The sequence below is a fragment of the Myotis nattereri genome (assembly GCF_964212035.1).
Source record: "Myotis nattereri genome assembly, chromosome: X".
Taxonomy (NCBI): domain Eukaryota; kingdom Metazoa; phylum Chordata; class Mammalia; order Chiroptera; family Vespertilionidae; genus Myotis; species Myotis nattereri.
This window is the reverse complement of record NC_138078.1, coordinates 44,128,500-44,150,384: the sequence shown is the minus strand read 5'-3', so window position 1 is coordinate 44,150,384 and position 21,885 is coordinate 44,128,500. Positions and strand designations below refer to the sequence as shown.

General features: G+C 39.3%; 1 protein-coding gene across 2 annotated transcripts in view; it reads left to right on the top strand.

Moving 5' to 3' along the window:
- Nucleotides 1–21,885, top strand: part of UPRT (uracil phosphoribosyltransferase homolog) — a 78,442-nt gene that overhangs the window by 41,521 nt on the left and 15,036 nt on the right. For both annotated transcript variants that reach the window (XM_081080820.1, XM_081080821.1), the window contains exon 2: nucleotides 19,441–19,483. In XM_081080820.1, the coding sequence (XP_080936946.1) occupies nucleotides 19,441–19,483 (43 nt within the window). The remainder of the gene's footprint in view (nucleotides 1–19,440; nucleotides 19,484–21,885) is intronic.

The window sequence follows — 21,885 nt, the reverse complement described above, 5'->3', positions numbered from 1 at the left end:
CTTATATCTCTTCATTTCTTGATGAGTCTGGCTAACGTTTCATCAATTTTGTGTATCCTTTCAAAGAACCAGCTCTTGATTTCACTGATTTTTTGTATTGTTTTCTTAGTCTCTGTCATTTATTTCTGCTTTACTCTTTATTATTTCCGTCCTTCTACTTAATCTGGACTTTTCTTGTTGTTTTCCTTCTAGTTCTTGAAGTTGTAGTGTTAGTTTATTTTTCTTGTTTTTGAAGTAGGTCTATAGAACTATGACCTTTTCTCTCAGGAATGCTTTTGCTGTGTCCCAGAGATTTGGGTTGTGTGTTCATTTTCGTTTGTTTCCAGGAAGTTTTTGATTTCTTTCTTGGTCTCATTGGTAACTCATTCATTGTTTAATAATATATTACTTGGCCTCTATGTGTTTGAATGTTTTTGGGTGTTTTTACTGTAGTTGATTTGTAATTTCATTCCACCATGATCTGAGAAGGTGCTTGATATGATTTCAATCTTCTTGAATTTGTAGAGACTTGTTTTGTGTCCTAACATGTGACCTGTCTTCATGAATGATCCTTGTGCACTTGAGAAGAATATATATTCTGCAGCTTTGGGGTGAAATGTTCCATAAATGTCCATTAAATTAATCTGATACAGTGTGTCCTTTAGAGTCACTGTTTCCTTGTTAAGGTTTGTCTGGAAGATCTATCCAGTGAAGTTATTAGCAGGGTGTTAAAGTCCTGTACCATGACAGTATTGTTTTCAATCTCTCCCTTAAGTCCTCTAGAAGTTTATATATATATATATATGTATATATATATATATATATATATATATATATATATATGTATATATATATAAATTTAGGTGATCCTATATTGGGTGCATATATGTTTTCCATGATTATATCCTGTTTTTGGATTGATCCCTTTAGTATTATGTAGTGACCTTTGATGTCTTTTTTCATGGCCTTCATTTTGAATTCTATTTTTTCGGATATGATTATTGCTACTCCAGCTTTTTTTTCTTTTCCATTTGTATGGAAAAAAATTTTCCATCTCTTCATTCTAATTCTTTGTGTGTCTTTTGTTCTCAGTTTGGTCTCATTTAGACAGCATTTCATTGGGTCATGTTTTTGTATCCATTCAGCTATCTTATCCCTTTTGACTGGAGCATTTATTTATTTATTTTTAATTAAATCTTTATTGTTCAGATTATTACATTAGTTATTCTTTTTTCCCACCATAATTCCCCTCCACCCAGTTCCCACCCACCCTCCGCCCTCACTCCCCACCCACTGTCCTCATCCATAGGTGCACGATTATTGTCCAATCTCTTCCCTCACCCCCACACCCTTCCCCCCCCCCCAAGAATAGTCAGTCCATTCCCTTTCTATGTCCCTGATTCTATTACAATCACCAGTTCATGCTGTTCATCAGATTATTTATTCACTTGATTTTTAGATTCACTTGTTGATAGATGTGTATTTGTTGTTCATAATTTGGATCTTTACCTTTTTCTTCTTCTTCCTCTTCTTAAAGGATACCTTTCAGTATTTCATATAATACTGGTTTGGTGGTGATGAACTCCTTTAGCTTGTTCTTTTTTTTTTTAATTAAATCTTTATTGTTCAGATTATTACATTTGTTCCTCTTTTTTCCCCCCCATAACTCCCCTCCTCCCAGTTCCCGCCCCACCCTCCGCCCTCACTCCCCACCCACTGTCCTCATCCATAGGTGCACGATTTTTGTCCAGTCTCTTCCCGCATCTCCCACACCCCTTTTCGCCCCAAGAATAGTCAGTCCATTCCCTTTCTATGTCCCTGATTCTATTATAATCACCAGTTCATTCTGTTCATCAGATTATTTATTCACTTGATTCTTAGATTCACTTGTTGATAGATGCATATTTGTTGTTCATAATTTGTATCTTTACCTTTTTCTTCCTCTTCCTCTTCTTAAAGGATGCCTTTCAGCATTTCATATAATCCTGGTTTGGTGGTGATGAACTCCTTTAGCTTTTCCTTATCTGTGAAGCTCTTTATCTGACCTTCAATTCTGAATGATAGCTTTGCTGGATAAAGTAATCTTGGTTGTAGGTTCTTGGTATTCATCACTTTGAATATTTCTTGCCACTTCCTTCTGGCCTGCAAAGTTTCTGTTGAGAAATCAGCTGACAGTCGTATGGGTATTCCCTTGTAGGTAACTGAGTTTCTTTCTCTTGCTGTTCTTAAGATTCTCTCTTTATCTTTTGCTCTTGGCATTTTAATTATGATGTGTCTTGGTGTGGTCCTCTTTGGATTCCTTTTGTTTGGGGTTCTCTGCGCTTCTTGGACCTGTAAGTCCATTTTTTTCACCAGGTGGGGGAAGTTTTCTGTCATTATTTCTTCAAATAGGTTTTCAATATCTTGCTCTCTCATCTTCTGGCACCCCTGTAATTCTGATGTTGGTACGCTTGAAGCTGTCCCAAAGGCTCCTTACACTATCCTCGCATTTTTGGATTCTTTTTTCATTTTGCTTTTCCGGTTGGGTGTTTTTTACTTCCTCGCATTTCAAATCATTGACTTGATTCTTGCGCTCCTCTGGTGTGCTGTCGGGAGTCTGTGTAATATTCGTTATTTCAGTCCGTGTATGCTTAATTTCTAGTTGGTTCCCCAATATAAGATCGAGGGTCTCATTAGTTTTCTTGTAGATCTCATTAAGTTTGTTGGCGGCTTCTAAACAGTTCTTGAGAGACCTTAAAAGTGTTGTTCTGAACTCAATATCCTCCATTGACAATTTTGTCCTGTTTCTTTGTCTCCGCATTTTGTTATGCTTCCTTGGTGCACCCCCTAGTGGTCTTTGTGCGCAGTCTTATAGTTAAACCTTGATTGTTGTAGCTGATACCAGGGAGGGTTTGACCTCCAGGCCAAGTGGCTATGAGAATCAGCTGTGTCTGCAGTGAGAGAACTTCTGTCCTCTAGGGAGGTGCTAATCTAGCCTTTGCCTGAGGCTATCCAGCAAATGCCTCTGTGCAGAGCTTGGGCGGGGCTGGTCGCACAGGATCAATAGGGTGGGCCAGAGAGAGCAGTTATGGCGGCTCTCAGTCCTGTCCCCAGGGGCTCTGCCTCTCTGAGTCCCAGCAATGGCTGCAAACCTCGGAGAGAAAGCTGCACTCGCTCTGACCGAAGCCAGACAGTCCCGCTGCTCCCGTTTGAGTCTGGGTCCCTAAAGACTCGCCCGGATCTGGAGCTCAGAGTCTGCGACTCCCTCCCGATTGAAAACGCCAACCGCGCCCTCCGCCGCCAGCCCGCTCCGCGCACTCCGCACCTCAGAATTTGACTTCAGCACTGCGCCTCCTCTGAGTGTCCGTATGCGTTTGTCTTTCCTCCTAGTTGTAGAACTTCCACTCAGCCAGCGTTCCTGTGGTTCTGGGTGATGTCCCTTCCGTTTTTTGGTTTCACTTTTGAAGTAGTTGTTCAAAGCAGCAAACTCCGGCGTTAACCTATGCCGCCATCTTGGTTCTCCCTCCTTTAGCTTTTTCTTATCTGTGAAGCTCTTTATCTGGCCTTCACTTCTGAATGATAGCTTTGCTGGATAAAGTAGTCTTGGTTGTAGGTTCTTGGCATTCATCACTTTGAATATTTCTTGCCACTCCCTTCTGGCCTGCAAAGTTTCTGATGAGAAATCAGCTGACAGTCTTATGGGTACTCCCTTGTAGGTAACTGATTTTCTTTTTCTTGCTGCTTTTAGGATTCTCTCTTTGTCTTTTGCTCTTGGCATTTTAATTATGATATGTCTTGGTGTGGTCCTCTTTGGATTCCTTTTGTTTGGGGTTCTCTGCGCTTCCTGGACTTGTAAGTCTATTTCTTTCACCAGGTAGGGAAAGTTTTCTGTCATTATTTCTTCAGATAGGTTTTCAATATCTTGCTCTTTCTCTTCTTCTGGCACCGCTATAATTCGGATGTTGGTACGCTTGACGCTGTACCAGAGGCTCCTTACACTATCTTCATATTTTTGGATTATTTTTTCATTTTGCTTTTCTTGTTGGGTGTTTTTTGCTTCTTTGTATTTCAAATCTTTGACTTGATTCTTGCGATCCTCTGGTCTGTTGTTGGGAGTCTGTATAATATTCTTTTTTTTTTAAATTAAATCTTTATTGTTCAGATTATTACATTTATTCCTCTTTTTTCCCCCCATAACTCACCTCCTCCCAGTTCCTGCCCCACCCTCCACCCTCACTCCCCACCCACTGTCCTCATCCATAGGTGCACGATATTTGTCCAGTCTCTTCCTGCATCTCCCACACTCCTTTTCCCCCCAAGAATAGTCAGTCCATTCCCTTTCTATGTCCCTGATTCTATTATGATCACCAGATTATTTATTCACTTGATTCTTAGATTCACTTGCTGATAGATGCATGTTTGTTGTTCATAATTTGTATCTTTACCTTCTTCTTCTTCTTCCTCTTCTTAAAGGATACCTTTGAGCATTTCATATAATACTAGTTTGATGGTGATGAACTCCTTTAGCTTTTCCTTATCTGTGAAGCTCTTTATCTGACCTTCAATTCTGAATGATAGCTTTGCTGGATAAAGTAATCTTGGTTGTAGGTTCTTGGTATTCATCACTTTGAATATTTCTTGCCACTTCCTTCTGGCCTGCAAGGTTTCTGTTGAGAAATCAGCTGACAGTCGTATGGGTATTCCCTTGTAGGTAACTGAGTTTCTTTCTCTTGCTGCTTTTAAGATTCTCTCTTTGTCTTTTGCTCTTGGCATTTTAATTATGATGTGTCTTGGTGTGGTCCTCATTGGGTTCCTTTTGTTTGGGGTTCTCTGCGCTTCCTGGACCTATAAGTCTATTTCTTTCACCAGGTGGGGGAAGTTTTCTGTCATTATTTCTTCAAATAGGTTTTCAATATCTTGCTCTCTCTCGTCAGCTGGCACCCCTATAATTCTGATGTTGGTACGCTTGAAGCTGTCCCAGAGGCTCCTTACACTATCTTCGTATTTTCGGATTCTTTTTTCATTTTGCTTTTCTGGTTGGGTTTTTTTGCTTCTTCGCATTTCAAATCTTTGCCTTGATTCTTGCGCTCCTCTGGTCTGCTGTTGGGAGTCTGTTTAATATTCGTTATTTCAGTCCGTTTATGCTTAATTTCTAGTTGGTTCTTTATCATAACATCGAGGGTCTCATTAGATCTCTTGAGGATCTCACTACATTTATCGACGACTTCTAGACAGTTCTTAAGAGACCTTAAATTGTGGTTCTGAACTCAATATCCTCCATTGACAGTTTTGTCCTGTTTCTTTGTCTCCGCATTTTTTATGCTTTCTTGGTGCACCCCTTAGTGGTCTTTGTGCACAGTCTTGTTGTAGTTAAGCCTTGATTGTTGTCGGCAATACCGGGAGTGATTTGACCTCCAGAATAACTGGCTATGAGAGTCCGCTGTGTCTGCAGTGGGAGAGCTTCTGTGCTGGATCTCTAGGGCGGTGCTAATCTAGCCTTTGCCTGAGGCTATCCAGCAAATGGCTCTGAGCAGGGCTTGGGCAGGGCGGGTCCCTGGGGATCTACAGGGTGGGTCGGAGCAAGCAGTTATGGCTGCTCTCAGTTCCATTCCTAGGGTCTCTGCCTCACAGAGTCCCAGCAACCGCTGCAAACCTCGGAGAGAAAGCTGCTTTCGAGTTCTGACCGAAGCCAGACAGTCCCGCTTCTCCCGTTTGAGTCTGGGTCCCTAGAGACTCGCCCAGATCTGGAGCTCAGAGTCTGAAACTCCCTCCCGATTGAAAACAACAACCGTGCCCTCCGCCTCCAGCCCGCTCTGTGTGCACTCCGCACCTTAGTATTTCACTTTAGCACTGTGCCTCCTCTGAGTCTGGGTATGATATTCTCTTTCCTCCTAGTTGTAGAATATCCACTCAGCCAGCCTTCCTGTGGTTCTGGATGATGTCCGTTCCGTCTTTTAGTTGTTTTTTGAAGTGGTTGTTCGAGGCAGCAATCTCCGGCGTTAACCTATGCTGCCATCTTGGTTTCTCTGTATAATATTCTTTATTTCAGTCAGTGTATGCTTAATTTCTAGTTGGTTCTTTACCACAACATCGAGGGTTTCACCAGTCTTCTTGAGGATCTCACTACATTTAGCGGCAGTCTCACCAGTCTTCTTGAAGATCTCACTACATTTATCGGTGGTCTCACCAGTGTTTTCGAGGCCCTTATTACATTTATCGGCGGCTTCTTGACAGTTCTTTAAGGACCTTAAAAGTGTGGTTTTGAACTCTATATCCAGCAGTTTGCTTTCCTCCAATTCTGTCGTTTGTGCCCTGTTTCTTTGTCTCGGCATTTTTTATGCTTCGCTGTGTCGATAGAGTGCCTTTCTGTGCTAAGTGTCCCAATTACCTGAGGTAGACACTCTTGGTGCACCCCCTTGTGGGCTTTGTGCACAGTCTTGCTGTAATTAAGCCTTGATTGTTGTTGTTATCACTGTGAGGAATTGACCTCCAGGCCAATTGGCTGTGACAATCAGCTGTATCTACGGTGGGAGAACTTCTGTGCTGGAGACACCCCTCTGGGGCTAGACTTGCTTCGATGGGGCTTTGGTGCTCACTGAGTTTGCCCCCTGAGTGTCTTTTATAGTTCCACGGAGCTGCAAACTGGATGTTCCCACTCTGACCTCTGGGCTTCCTGGCTCCTGGATCTCTAGGGTGGTGCTAATCTAGCCTTTTCCTGAGGCTATCCAGCAAAAGTCTCCCTGCAGGGCTTGGGCGGGGTGGGTCCCACGGGATCAACAGGGCAGGGTTAGCAATTATGGCTGCTCTCAGTCTTGCCCTCAGAGGCTCTGCTTCTCAGTGTCCCAGTAATCGCTGCAAGCCCCATGGAGAGACAGCTGCCCCATGGAGAGACAGCTTTGTATTTTCCTTCAGCACTGCGCCTCCTCTGAGTCTCGGTATGCTTTTCTCTTTCCTCCTAGTTGTAGAACTTCCACACATCCAGCCTTCCTGTGGTTCTGGATGATGTCCGTTCTGTCTTTTAGTTGTATTTTTGAAGTGGTTGTTCAAGGCAGAAAACTCCGGTGTTTACCTATGCCGCCATCTTGGTTTCTCCTTGACTGGAGCATTTAATCCTTTTACATTTAAGGTTATTATTGATCAGTCCTTATTTATTGCCATTTCGATTCTCTATGCATAGGTTTCTCTGTTTCTTCTTTTCATTACAGCAGTCCCTTTAGCCTTTCTTGTAAAGCTGGTTTGGTGGTGATTTACTTCTTTAGCTTTTTTCCTTTTATTTATTTATTTATTTATTTATTTATTTATTTATTTATTTTTTGTCTGCAAAACTCTTTATTTGACCATCTATTTTGAATGATAGCCTTGCTGGATATAGTGATCTTGGTTTCAGATCCTTCCTTTCCATTTCCTTGAGTACATCATGCCATTTCTTTCTGGCCTATAGAGTTTCTTTTTTTTTTTTTAATTTATTGCTTAAAGTATTACAAAGGGTATTACATATGTGTCCATTTTATCCCCCGCCCTAGACAGTCCCCTAGCCTCCCCTATCCCCCAATGTCTTATGTCCACTGGTTATGCTTACATGCATGCATACAAGTCCTTTAGTTGATCTCTTACCCCCCTACCTCCTGCCCCCCAACCCTCCCCGGCCTTCCCGCTGCAGTTTGACAATCTGTTTGAGGCAGCTCTGCCTCTGTATCTATTATTGTTCAAAAGTTTATAATGGTCTCTATTATCCATGAATGAGTGAGATCATGTGGTATTTTCCTTCATCGACTGGCTTATTTCACTTAGCATAATGCTCTCCAGTTCCATCCATGACGTTGCAAATGGTAAGAGTTCCTTCCTTTTTAGAGCAGCATAGTATTCCATCGTGTAGATGTACCACAGTTTTCTAATCCATTCATCTACAGATGGGCACTTAGGCTGTTTCCAGATCTTAGCTATGGTGAATTGTGCTGCTATGAACATAGGGGTGCATATATCCTTTCGGATTGGTGTTTCTGGTTTCTTGGGATATATTCCTAGAAGTGGGATCACAGGGTCAAATGGGAGTTCCATTTTCAGTTTTTTAAGGAAACTCCATACTGTCTTCCATAGTGGCTGCACCAGTCTGCATTCCCACCAGCAGTGCACAAGTGTTCCTTTTTCTCCACATCCTCTCCAGCACTTGTCGTTTGTTGATTTGTTGATGATAGCCAGTCTGACAGGTGTGAGATGGTACCTCATTGTTGTGTTGATTTGCATCTCTCGGATGATTAGTGACTTTGAGCATGTTTTCATATGTCTCTTTGCTTTCTGAATGTCCTCTTTTGAAAGGTGTCTATTTAGGTCCTTTGCCCATTTTTTGATTGGATTGTTTATCTTCCTTTTGTTGAGTTGTATGAGTTCCCTATAAATTTTGGAGATTAGGCCCTTATAAGATATGACATTGGCAAATGTGTTTTCCCACACAGTGGGTTTTCTCGTTGTTTTGTTGATGGTTTCTTTTGCTGTGAAAAAGCTTTTTATTTTGATGTAGTCCCATTTGTTCATTTTCTCTTTAGTTTCAAGTGCCCTAGGAGCTGTATCAGTGAAGAAATTGCTTCGGCATATGTCTGACATTTTATGTTTTCCTGTTGTACATTTAAGTCCTTTATCCATTTTGAGTTTATTTTTGTGTATGGTGTAAGTTGGTGGTCTAGTTTCATTTTCTTGCATATATCTGTCCAATTTTCCCAACACCATTTATTGAAGAGACTGTCTTGGCTCCATTGTATGTTCTTGCCTCCTTTGTCAAATATTAATTGAGCATATTGGTTCGGGCCGATTTCTGGGCTCTCTATTCTATTCCATTGATCTATATGCCTAGTCTTGTGCCAGTACCAGGCAGTTTTGAGAACAGTGGCTTTGTAATACAACTTGATATCTGGTATTGAGATCCCACCTACTTTGGTCTTTTTCAGGATTGCTGTAGCTATTTGGGGTCTTTTTTTTATTCCAGATGAATTTTTGGAGAGTTCGTTCTAGATCCCTGAAGTATGCCGTTGGTATTTTAATGGGAAGTGCGTTGAATTTATAGATTGCTTTGGGTAGTATGGACATTTTAATGATGTTGATTCTACCAATCCATGAGCACGGTATGTTCTTCCATCTGTTTATGTCTTCCTCTATATCTTTTTTCAACGTCCTGTAGTTTTCTGAGTAGAGGTCTTTTACCTCTTTAGTTAAGTTTATTCCTAGGTAGCTTAATTTTTTTGGTGGGATGGTAAACGGGATTATTTTTATAATCTCTCTTTCTGAAAGTTCACTATTGGTGTATAGAAATGCCTCAGATTTCTTGGGGTTAATTTTGTATCCTGCTACATTGCCAAATTCATGTATTAAGTCTAGTAGCTTTTTGATGGAATCTCTAGGGTTTTGTATGTATAATATCATGTCGTCTGCAAATAAGGACAGTTTTACTTCCTCTTTTCCAATTTGGATGCCTTTTATTTCTTCTTCTTGCCGAATTGCAATGGCTAACACTTCCAGTACTATGTTGAACAGGAGTGGTGAGAGGGGGCATCCCTGTCTTGTTCCTGTTCTAAGGGGAAATGGTTTTAGTTTTTGTCCATTGAGTATGATGTTGGCTGTGGGCCTGTCATACATGGCTTTTATTATGTTGAGGTATGATCCTTCTACTCCCACCTTGCTGAGAGCTTTTATCAAAAATGGGTGTTGAATTTTGTCAAATGCTTTTTCTGCATCAATTGATATGACCATGTGGTTTTTTCCTTTCAATTTGTTTATGTGATGTTTCACGTTTATTGATTTGCGGATATTGTACCATCCTTGCATCCCTTGGATAAATCCTACTTGGTTATGGTGTATGATCTTTCTATTGTACTGCTGGATCCGATTTGCTAAGATTTTGTTGAGGATTTTGGCATCTATGTTCATGAGGGATATTGGCCTGTAATTCTCTTTCATTGTGTTGTCTTTACCTGGTTTTGGTATTAGGGTGATGCTGGCTTCATAGAATGAGCTTGGAAGTGTTCCTTCGTCTTGAATTTTTTGGAATAGTCTGAGGAGGATAGGTTTTAGTTCTTTCTTGAATGTTTGGTAAAAGTCCCCTGTGAAGCCATCTGGTCCTGGGCTTTTGTTTGATGGAAGCTTTTTGATGACTGCTTCAATTTCTTCCATAGTTATTGGCCTGTTGAGATTTTTAGATTCTTCCTGGTTGATTTTTGGAATGTTTTATTTTTCTAGGAATTTGTCCATTTCCTCCAGGTTGTCTAGTTTGTTGGAGTAGAGCTGTCCATAGTATTTTTTAACAATCATTTGTATTTCTGTGGGATCTGTTGTTATTTCGCCTCTATCGTTTCTGATTTTGTTGATTTGGGTCCTCTGTATTTGCTTCTTGGTGAGTCTGGCTAGAGGTTTGTCAATCTTGTTTATCCTTTCAAAGAACCAGCTCTTGGTTTCATTGATTTTCTGTATTGTTTTTTTGGTCTCTATGTCATTTATTTCTGCTCTAATCTTTATTATCTCCTTCCTTCTGCTCTCTCAGGGGTTTTCTTGTTGCTCTCTTTCTAATTCTTTGAGTTGTTGAGTTAGCTTATTTGCTACCATTTTTTTCTTGTTTTTTGAGATAGGCCTGTAGAGCTATAAACTTCCCTCTCAGGACTGCTTTTATTGTGTCCCATAGGTTTTGGATTGTTGTGTTTTCATTGTCATTAGTTTCCAGGATGTTTCGAATTTCTTCTTTGATTTCATTGGTAACGAAATCAATATTTAATAGCATGCTATTCAGCTTCCAGGTGTTTTGAGTATTTTGGGTTGTTTTTATTGTAGTTTATTTCTAATATTATGCCATCATGGTCTGCGAAGACCCTTTTTATGATTTCAATCTTCTTGCATTTGTGGATACTTGGCTTGTGACCCAATATATGGTCTATTTTTGAATATGTCTTATGAGCATTTGAGTAGAATGTATATTCCCTGGCTTTGGAGTGAAGTGTTCTGAAGATGTCTATTAAGTCCATCTGATCTAGTGAGTCATTTAGGATTGCTGTATCTTTGCTGATTGTTTGTCTAGAGGGCTTATCCAGTGTTGTCAGTGGTGTATTAAAGTCCCCTACTATGATTGTATTGTTGTCGATCTCTCCTTTGATATCTTCCAGGAGTTTTTTTTATGAATTTGGGTCCTCCTGCATTGGGTGCATATATGTTTACCAGAGTTATATCTTCTTGTTGTATTGATCCCTTTAGTATTATGAAGTGGCCTTCCTTATCTCTTGTTATGGCCTTCACTTTGAGGTCTATTTTGTCCGATATAAGTATTGCTAACCCAGCTTTCTTTTCCTTTCCATTTGCCTGAAAGATATTTTTGCATCCTTTCACTTTCAGTCTGTGTGAGTCCCTTCTAATGAGGTGGGTTTCTTGTAGACAGCAGATGTATGGGTCATGTTTTTTTATCCATTCAGCCACTTGATGTCTTTTGTTTGGAGCATTTAGTCCGTTTACGTTTAAAGTTATTATTGAAAGGTACTTGTTTGTAGCCATTTCTGTTTTTGTGTGGCTGTTTTCTTTCTGAGCTTTTTATTTCTTATTTTTATACCAGTCCCTTTAGCATTCCTTGCATTGCTGCTGTGGTGGTGATAAACTCCCTTAGCCTTTTTTTGTCTGTGAAGCTTCTTATTTCCCCTTCAAGTTTGAATGATAGCCTTGCTGGATACAGTATTCTTGGATTCAGTCCTTTGCTTTGCATCACTTTGTAAATTTCTGTCCATTCTTTTCTGATTTGACAATCTAATGGGAGATCCCTTGTATGTAACTTTCTGTCTCTCTCTTGCAGCCTGTAAGATTCTCTCTTTGTCCTGAACGTTTGCCATGGTAATTATGATGTGTCTTGGTGTGGGTCTTTTCGGGTTCACCTTGTTTGGGACTCTCTGGGCTTGTGTGACTTTTTTCTTCCCCACCTCAGGGAAGTTTTCTGATATTATTTCTTCTAATAGGTTTTCTAATCCTTGTTCATCCTTCTGTTGTTCTGGTACCCCTATTATTCGTATGTTGTTTCGTTTCATATTGTCCCAAAGCTCCCTTAGGCTCTTCTCCTGTCTTTTAATTTTTTTCTCCAATTGCAGTTCAGTTTGGGTGTGTTTTTCTTCCTTGTCTTCTAATTCACTAATTCGGTCCTCCGCTTCTCCTAGTCTACTGTTGATACTTTCAATGGAGTTTTTCATTGCAGCTATATCACTCTTCATTTCTTTTTGGGTCTTACTTAAGTTGTTGATTTTTTCATCTGTTTCTTCTAGCTTCTTGCAGAGGTTGTCGATTTTTTCCTCCATCCGGTTTATGCACTCTAGGACCCTTATTCTGAATTCTTTTTCTGTCATGTTGCATGCCTCTGTATTACTTAGCTGCTTTTCTGGAGAGTCCTCCTTCTCTTTCCTTTGGGGGTTTCTTTGTCTACCCATGTTTGATCTCACTGATATATCTAGACTTTGAGTCGTTCAGTGGTGCTCCCTTGGTGGTAGTGACTCCTTGGTCTGTGGTTGCTCTTCGGGCAGTTGTGGTAGCAGCTGCTCTTCAGTTGGCAGCAGCTCCTCTGGTGGGTGCTGTTCACAGCTGTGGTGGCTCTTCTGGCTGGTGGGGCGAGGTTTCACGTACAGCTGCTGTTCCTCAGCAGAGGGTGTTGGTGCTCAGGAGGTTGCTGTTGCTTGGATCTGCTGCGTTGATTTAAAGGCACAAAATACAACACAACAAGGCACCACGTACCAGGCACTATACACAATATATTCACGATATTAATAACCCCAAATAAAGGTGACCACCTGAATTAAGAGAATTAGGGGATAAGGAAGAAGGAAGAGAAAAAGATAAAAGAGAAAAAAGAAAAGTAGGGACCAAAAAAAGGAGTGCAAAAATGAAATTGGGAAAAAGGAGGGGGGAAAATAAAAGCGAGAAAAGAAAAAAAAAAGAGCGAAAAGAGAGAATGAAGTGGAAGAGGGGAGGAGACTTATTTCATATGAGGAGAATACTCCTATAGAACAGCCATTAATCCCAACAAATTCCAGCAACAGTTCCATGGAGATGAATGCAAACTAGAAACAATCAATAATATAACGATGAAAATAGAATGGAGAACACTAATCCCAAAATAAAATAAAGAGAAAATAAAATGGCACTTAAAAAAAATGGTAAAATGGTAGCAGTAATAATACTGGTTAAAAATAAGAAGGTAGTAATTAAAAGGGTAAAATCAGGTGATGGAAAAAAGAAGAAAGAAAAAAAAAAAGAAAAGAAAAGAAAAAAAAAAAGAAAAAAAAATTGGTTTCGTAGTTAAAAGGTGAAAAAAGAAAAAAATATTGCAGTAATGAAGGTCTTTCGGTTCTTCTATTCTTCAGTGAGGCTCACCTTAGACCTGCCAGGTATTCAGGAGAGTGTTGAGTTTCCCTGCGATACACTGTTCCTCTGTGTTGTAAACCACCCAAGATCTGTCTCTGGCCTGTAGAGTTTCTAATGAAAAATCAGGTGTCAGCCTTATGAGAGCTGCTTTGTAGGTAACAGTTTGCTTTTGTCTTGCTCCCATTAGGATTCTCTCTTTGTCTTTAATTTTTGTCATTTTAATCATGGGTAGGCCTGTTTGGGTTCTTCTTGCTTGGGGTTCTCTGTTCCTCCTGAGGTTGTGTGACTTTTTCCTTTACTAGGTTAAGGAAATTTTCTGCCATCATTTTTTCAAACACATTCTCTATCCCTTACTCACTTTCTCCCTCTTTTGGCACATTTGCTATTTGAATATTGTTACGTTTCACATTGTCTCACAGCTCCCTTAAGCTGTCCTCTTGTTTTTTAAATGACTTTTCCTTTTTGGTTCTCTGATTGAGTTATTTTTTTTCTACCCTGTCTTCTAATTAACTGATTCTATCCTCAGCTTCCCCTCCGCTGTGTATTACTTCCAGTGTGTTCTTTATTTGTGCTATGTCATTCTTTATTTGTTTTCATAGTCACTATATCTTTTCTTATGCTGTTGAGCATCTTTACTATCATTATTCTGAACTCTGTATCAGATAAATTTCTTATCTCCATTTCATTTATCTGTTCTTCTTGAGATTTCTCTTATTTCATTTGGGTGTTGTTTCTTTTTCTCCTCATTTTGGCTGCCTGTCTGGGTTTGTGACTGTCTATTAGGTAGACCCCCTACACTACTCAAGCTTCTCAATCTCCTACACATGGCAGTGTCAAGCTCTATTTCAGACTAATTTGATCAAGCAATGACTCTAAGTTCCAGAGACTGCCTCTGTCTATATAGACTGATAGGATTCCATCTTGAATTGCCCCCAGGCAATCATCCACAGGTGTGGCAAGGGTTTTTGTTTTTTTCAACAGAGTGTGGTAATTGCTTCTGCCTGGAGGTTAATTGTTATTCTCAGTCTTTTAATGGGTGTCATTAACTCTGCACCATGGGGTAAGGTGTTTTCTAATAGGGTGGGTCAACTGTCTTCCCCCCCCAGGCAAGGCGGCCTATATAGCAAATATGACCTCTGCAGCATGAGGGAATGACTCAACATAGGAAACCAGAGTGTCTGACTTATGAGCTCTAACCCCAGAGCCCCCAATCCTGGCTTCTGCTCATGCAGCTCCAGTCCACTCTGCCCTCCCTCTGCCAGAGCACAAGTTTGGGTACCCTTCTCAGTTCTGGTGCTTTCTGCTCTGGGCCCAGTTTGGGGATTAGACCCCAGAGTTCTCAGTGGCAATTTCCCACAGCTGAGATATCTCTCTGGAACTTCAGATGTTGTCTCTGGGAGCCTGACCAGGCCTTTTGCACCTCTGCCCCTCCTGTCAGTCTCTATACAGTCTCCACTTTCGGTCCTCGGTTATCAGGTTTCTCTTCAGCAAGTCTTCTGTTGATTATTCAGGAAGTTTTTCTGTATTTTAGTTGTCATTCCAGTTTTGTCTTGGGGGTGTGTCCGTGTAGCATCCACTTACTCCACCCCAATTTTATTCCCCTAAAGATAGTATGGTGCAGAGCACACAGCCCAGGAGGGTGCAGGAGTGGAGGGGCTTGGAGAAGTCATCACTTCGAAAAAGTGATGTGTAAGCGAGACCTAAGGTGAAAGTAGGAATTAGTAAAGAAAGATGCTAGGGTGGGGGTGCAGTATGTGGGGGTGGGTTGGAGATGGGGACAAAGAAGCTTTTTCCAAGTTCATGGATGAAGAAACCAGACAGTAGGAAAAGTTTGAAAGCAGTTAAGCCTCCCCACTTTTCTTAGACCACTTGTCCTGAATTACAATTCTTTATTGTTCTCAAATAAACCCATTTTTCTGGAAAAATATCTGGCTGTGTATTTGTTTAAGGTCAACAGTTTCTTCTACCAACTAGGAGATACCTCTACCAGCAGCAGCAGCAGCAATGAGGCCTAGTAAAAAAGATGGGAAAGGATTTTTTACTTGAAATCTTAAATTTTTAATATTATGAAAACATTCCTCTATCATATTTATATATCTTATGGATGATAAGTAAATAACTATTAACTATTTGAAAGCAAGGTCAGTGAGATTCGAGGTTTTTCATATTAGTTTGGGTTTTATATAAGATGTACATGTTTTTAAATAGTGCTGAAGCCTCTCTGGGAATTTTGAAGTCCTTTATAATCTTAGGTAGGGAAAAAGTCAATGAACTACAAAAAATGCTGAAGCCTATTACCCTGTTTGCTAGACGTGTACAAACTTAGGTTTACCAAGTCCACATTAAAATGATGATTTAACTTCCAGTGTGATTCTCATTCTTTTATTATTTCATTGTGAAGATCATTTATTTTTAAATGGCTGCATTTTGTTGCTACAGATGTGTGACATATTTGTTTGGAAGGAATGCCAAGAAAAGTATATTCTTAGATATGGTTAGGTCTGCATTGTTAAACTTATTTGGCATTTGTACAATTTAAAAGATGCTCTGGTAAACATTAATTAGATTTCCATGCTCTGCATTACCAGTGTCTGGATATACTATTTAAATGTTTGCTATTTGGTTACCTGGATATATTTTAGAATATTCCAGAAATGTGTGTTAGTATGTTTGTTGCTTTGTAATAGTTTTACCTTAATTTTTATTTGGGGTTTTTATTATATAGTGGTTGGTTAAAATGTCTCTCAAAGCTTTGTTTCTAATATGAGAGATATAAGAAAATAGTTTTAAGACAAAAGTGAACAGAGCTATGATTTGTAGCAAATTGCCTGGGATTAATAAAAATTAGGGTCTAGTTTACAGTAAAACACCTTTATTAGCAAATACTTTAGTCCAGTGTTGAGTCTTACTTAGGGGCTCGGAGAAAATGTGTAACTTGATTGATCTAACAAGTAAACATTTGCTTTATGAAATGAGTGTTAAGCAGTGTTAAGGATTTAGATGTGGAATTGAAAACCACTATTTTTTTTTGTAAAAAAAAAATGCAACCAACTTATTGTATTCTGGCTGTACTTTAATTTCTAAATTGATTTAAAGTAAACAGTATGGATTTGAATGAAGTCTGTCTAAAACAGCAGGAGATAGGCTAGTAATTATGTAGTAGATTATTTGGAGCAATGAATGCTTTAATTGGAAGTCAAATACCTATAAAGAGATGACAGTTCATATTAGTTCATAGTTCATTTTTAGGAATGTAGAGAAGGTAATTACTATGTGAAAGTTATCAGCTGAGGCTTGTCTTTTGGGGGAAAGTGTGAACGGTGTTAGAATGTCTGATTCCAAAGTAAAGTTAACAGATTTGGTCAACTTTGATCACTTAACCTAATATAACTTTTCTGTGTAATAAATTTATGTGTAACTGTACAGAAATTATAAAAACACATTTCAGATGTGTTCCCAAGTTATGCTACTGGATATTTCTTTAAGATCAATCAGACTTTCCTTCCCTATTGAACAACTGTGTTCTGGCTGCCTAGACAAAAACAACGTTGTACAGGTCTAGCAAACAGGACAGTAGGCTTCAGTATTTCATTTTTAGTACACTGACTTTTTCTTTCTTGGTAAGCATGTTGTGAAGATTAAGAACAGAAATGAAAGGTGCTATTGGTATGGTTTCATTTGAAAATCACAATACATAACATAAAACCTTTTTTAAGTGGGCTCTCTCTGTATGTAGTAGGTATGTGTGAATAGGGTTTCCTGAGTTTAGGGAATATCTATAATAATAAAAGCATAATATGCTAATTAGACTGGACAGCCAAACAACCTTCCAGATGATGAAGCCACAGCGGTGGGGGCAGAGGCCAAGGTGGTTAGGGGCGATCAGGCAGACAGGCGGGTGATTAGGGGTGATCAGTTTGGCAGGTGAGCAGTTAGGGCTGATCAGTTTGGCAGGTGAGCGGTTAGGGCTGATCAGGCAGGCAGGTGAGTGGTTAGGAGTGATCAGGCAGGCAGGCGAGCAGTTAGGGCTGATCAGGCAGGCAGGCGAGCAGTTAGGGGCAATCAGGCAGGCAGGCGAGCAGTTAGGGGTGATCAGGAAGGCAGGCAAGTGGTTAGGGGTGATCAGGCAGGCAGGTAGAGGCAGTTAGGGGTGGTCAGGCAGGCAGGTGAGCATTAGGGGCATCAGGCAGGCAGGCAGGCCAGCAGTTAGGAGCCAGCAGTCCTGGATTGTGAGAGGGATGTCCAACTGCTGGCAGTCAGACATCCCCGGAGGTGTCCCAGATTTCAAGAGGGTGCAAGAGGGTGCATGTTGGGCTGAGGGACACCCTCCCCTCCCCCGCCCCCCGCATGAATTTCGTGCATGGGGCTTCTAGTTTATATATAAAGAATATAGAACTATATTCTTGCTATTGCTTAGTTATGGTCCATATTTTAGAGAATTAAAGTAACTCAACAGGACAAGAGTTCATCCCTCTTGGCACACAGCAGAGCCAAACACCGAATACCCAGTTTTGCAGTGGTAAAAGTACAGTCATTTTTTTTTTTTCAGAATGCTAAGCAAGAAAAATGGAAAGCTGTATTACTTAACACCAGATCTTCCAAATGACTTATCATTTGGGGCTTTTAAGGGCAAAAGTCATGAGTAAGGGGTTCAGGGTCATGGGCTGTGTTGATTGGTCAATTTCTATGCAAACTTCAGCAATCTGATTTATTCAGCTCCTAGTGGGAACCTGCCCTGGTCTAGTTAACTATGACTGTAGTTGAACAGAAAGAGAGTTATGTAAAACATCTTGGGTTTGATTGTGAGTCAGTTACATTATCTTAAGAACAGAAAGAAAAGAACAAGGCTATATATTTCATGCTTACCAGGCTATATTCTTCTGTCATCTTAAGCAGAGAATACTTTCTTAAACTTTCTTTACAGTCAGGCCTGCATACTCCAAGACATGACTACATTCCAGTGCAACTATGACTCTTGAGAAGGACTAATTTAATCATTTTAACTAACAGCTGTATTCTAATATGTCTAGTCTGTTATGATTTGCTGTTTCATTAGTATCCATAATATGATAGAACTCTTATTCTAATAAACCTAATGCAAATTGTATCAGGAATATTTCATTAATTTTTCATGTCAGAAAAGTGAATGCAGGAAAAAATTGCATATGCAAACATATATTACCTCAGTATACCATTAATGGCATATGCATTTGAAAAAAAGTCATGATTAATGGTATATTGAGATGATATATGTTTGCATATGCCATTTTGATGCTGTGTTAGGGAATGTTTTAGGTATGCTATGTATAGGCAGAAGGAGATTTTTAAATACATAAAGTGCAACTCAGTCTGTTCAGTTGAGTCATTTAACTTGTATGAGAGAAGGAAGAATAATACTTGATTTTTATGTACAGGAAGAAATTGTCTTTTAACATTCCCGTTTTTGACTGGTTAACAGCTTGTGGGTAGGTGCAATATGGGATTATCATTACTTGGATACCTCAGGATATGAAAGGATTGACCAGAAAAAAATGTACAGGAAAATGTCAGAAAGCTCTAGGGAACAAACTATTTGATTGAAAATAGGCAAAAGGAACAAATTATCAATAATTAGAGAAAGAGATCTTAGAAATTCAATTATGCATTCTTGAAAGCAATGGCAAAATTATAGGATTTATTTGTACCATTCTCACTCCAAAAAGGATTAGAGATAAAGTAGATAGGTTATTTATCTTGGTAATATGGCAAGGTGGATGGAAGGGGAGAACCTGATTTTCTTACTACAAAGTTTTTCTCTTGTGTGGGTTTGCTGCCATCTTGTTCATCTGATTGAATAACATATTTAGGCAGCTCAGAGGGCGACTACATAATCTTTCCAATTCCTAACGCTAATGTTGATATCAAATAAGTATTCTCAATAGTACTTATCAAATCACTCCATTTACCCTCCTGTATCCTAGTGAAACATATCTTGCCTTAATAATGTCTGTACATGTAAACTTTTAAGCTTTTATTATGTAATAGGTCATAATATCAGTGTTATTAAATGTAATGAGTAATATTTTACCTTAAAGCTCTAATCTAGACTAAAACTTGCACTACTTTTTTTTTTAGGACAGCAAGTAGAGGGGACTTCATGTTTTCTGCAGATCGTTTGGTAGGTGGAAGCTTTCCATTTTCATTTTATTGTTCCTCTTAGTGATATAACCATAGTAGGCCAAAGGTTTTTTTATTTTTTATTTAGAGCGTTCTGGGTGTGAGAGATTGTACCAAGTAACCACCATCTTGCTAGACTTCTGAAGTATTGTTTCTACTGTTGCATTAAAACTCTGTCTCAGTCCCTTTCACCTCAAAGCATTTTCCATAAACTCATTTTCTATAGCTCTCAGGTACTCCTACCTCTCAAATTGATCTTGGTAACCTTGTCATAAGTAACCCTTAAATGCCTCATTTTAGGGCAGTAAAGTGAAGTACATTTAAAGAAAACCAAAGATGTAAGGAGACCTAGTAGTTAGTTACCCTGTGATATTCATCTAATGCACAAAAATTAGTAACTCTCCTGTAGTTTACACGGGAGGAATTTATTTAGCCTCTTCTTTTCTGTACTATCCTTGCATGTGAAATATTGAGTTGGACTATCTACAGTTTCCTCAGGGACTTTCTGTTAAGGGTTGACCAAGTTCAATTCTGTTTAGCTAGTGTGATCTGAGAGGATCTCAGACCAGATTGTGTTGTCTTCAGGGTAAATACTGTGTTTCCCTCTTATGTTTATATCTAAGTATTCTCAGTGCTTACAATGAGGTTGACACATTTTCTGCTGTGGTTATTAATATTCAGCCATTCCTGAAATATATATGTATTGAACTCCTGTAAGTCAGGCACTATGCTAGGCTGTGTTTCTGGGGGAGAAGATAGAGTAGTAAAGAATACAAGGCTTCTCTCTAGCTAGTCTTCAGTTGGTTTTTCAGGATGATTTTTCTATATTTTACTTGTAATTCCAGTTTGGTCCTGGGAGAAGGTCAGTGTAGCTTCCATTTAATTCTACACCATCTTGGAATCTCCCAGCAGTAAAGAATACAGACACATGGTCCCTCCTCTCATAGAGTTTACAATCTAAATATTATTGGCAGTATTGCATTTGGGAAAGAGAGAAAAGTAGTTTATTAATTTTCATTTACATTTTTCCTAGGAAAATCTTTATTTCAAAAGAGTGTAGACAATTGTTCTACTTTTGGCTTTAAATATTCTTAGTTCAGGGGCAAATTCTGTTTACAATTATTTGAGTTTGTAAGGGCAGTAATAACCTTTGGATTTCATCGAGATAAATGTAATTGACATTTCTGGAGTAATAGGTCATTTTGTCATTATGCTTTTATCAAACTAAAGGAACAGGTTCAAGGAGGAAGGAACTTGTGTCAGTGGCTGCTGTGGGGAAAACAGAGGTCCTGGTATTCATTGGTAGAAAATGGTTCCTCTTTCCTTTCTTTGGTTCCTTCTTTCCTTTCCTTTCCTTTCCTTTCCTTTCCTTTCCTTTCCTTTTCCTTTTCCTTTCTTTTCTTTCCTTTCCTTTCCTTTCCTCCCCTTTCCTTTCCTTTTCTTTTCTTTTCTTTTCTTTTCTTTTCTTTTCTTTTCTTTTCTTTTCTTTTCTTTTCTTTTCTTTTCTTTTCATTATGTCCTTTTCTTTTCTCCTTTCCTTATGTCCTTTTTCTACAGAAAATAGGAGTTAAGTTTGTGGTTATTGTAAAATACTTATCAGGAAACATATGAAAACATGCTCAAAGTCACTAATCATCTGAGAGATGCAAATCAAAATGACAATGAGGTACCACCTCACACCTGTCAGAATGGCTATCATCAACAAATCAACAAACGACAAGTGCTGGTGAGGATGTGTAGAAAAAACAACCCTTGTGCACTGCTGGTGGGAATGCAGACTGATGCAGCCACTGTGGAGAACAGTATGGAGTTTCCTCAAAAACTAAAAATGGAACTCCCATTTGATCCAGTGATCCCACTTCTAGGAATATATCCCAAGAAATCAGAAACACCAACCAGAAAGGATATATGCACCCCTGTGTTCATAGCAGCACAATTTATAATAGCTAAGATTTGGAAACAGCCTAAATGCCCTTCAGCAGATGAGTGGATTAGAAAACTGGTACATCTACACAATGGAATACTACGCTGCTATAAAAAAAGAAAGAATTCTTACCATTTGCAACAGCATGGATGTAACTGGAGAGCATTGTGCTAAGTGAAATAAGCTAGTCAGAGAAAGATAAATATCATATGATCTGACTCATATGTGGTATATAAAGAACATCATAAACTTTGAACAAAAATAGATCCAGAGAGAGAAGCATTGAACAGACCATCCAACCTCAGAGGGAAGGGGGGGCGGGGTGAAAGATCAACCAAAGGACTTGTATGCATGCATATAAGCATAACTCATGGACAGAAACACTAAGGGGTGAGGGCATGTGCCGGGGAGAGAGGGAGGCGGGGGGAGGTCAATGAGGGGAAAAGGAGACATATGTACTACTATTTGTAATATTTTAA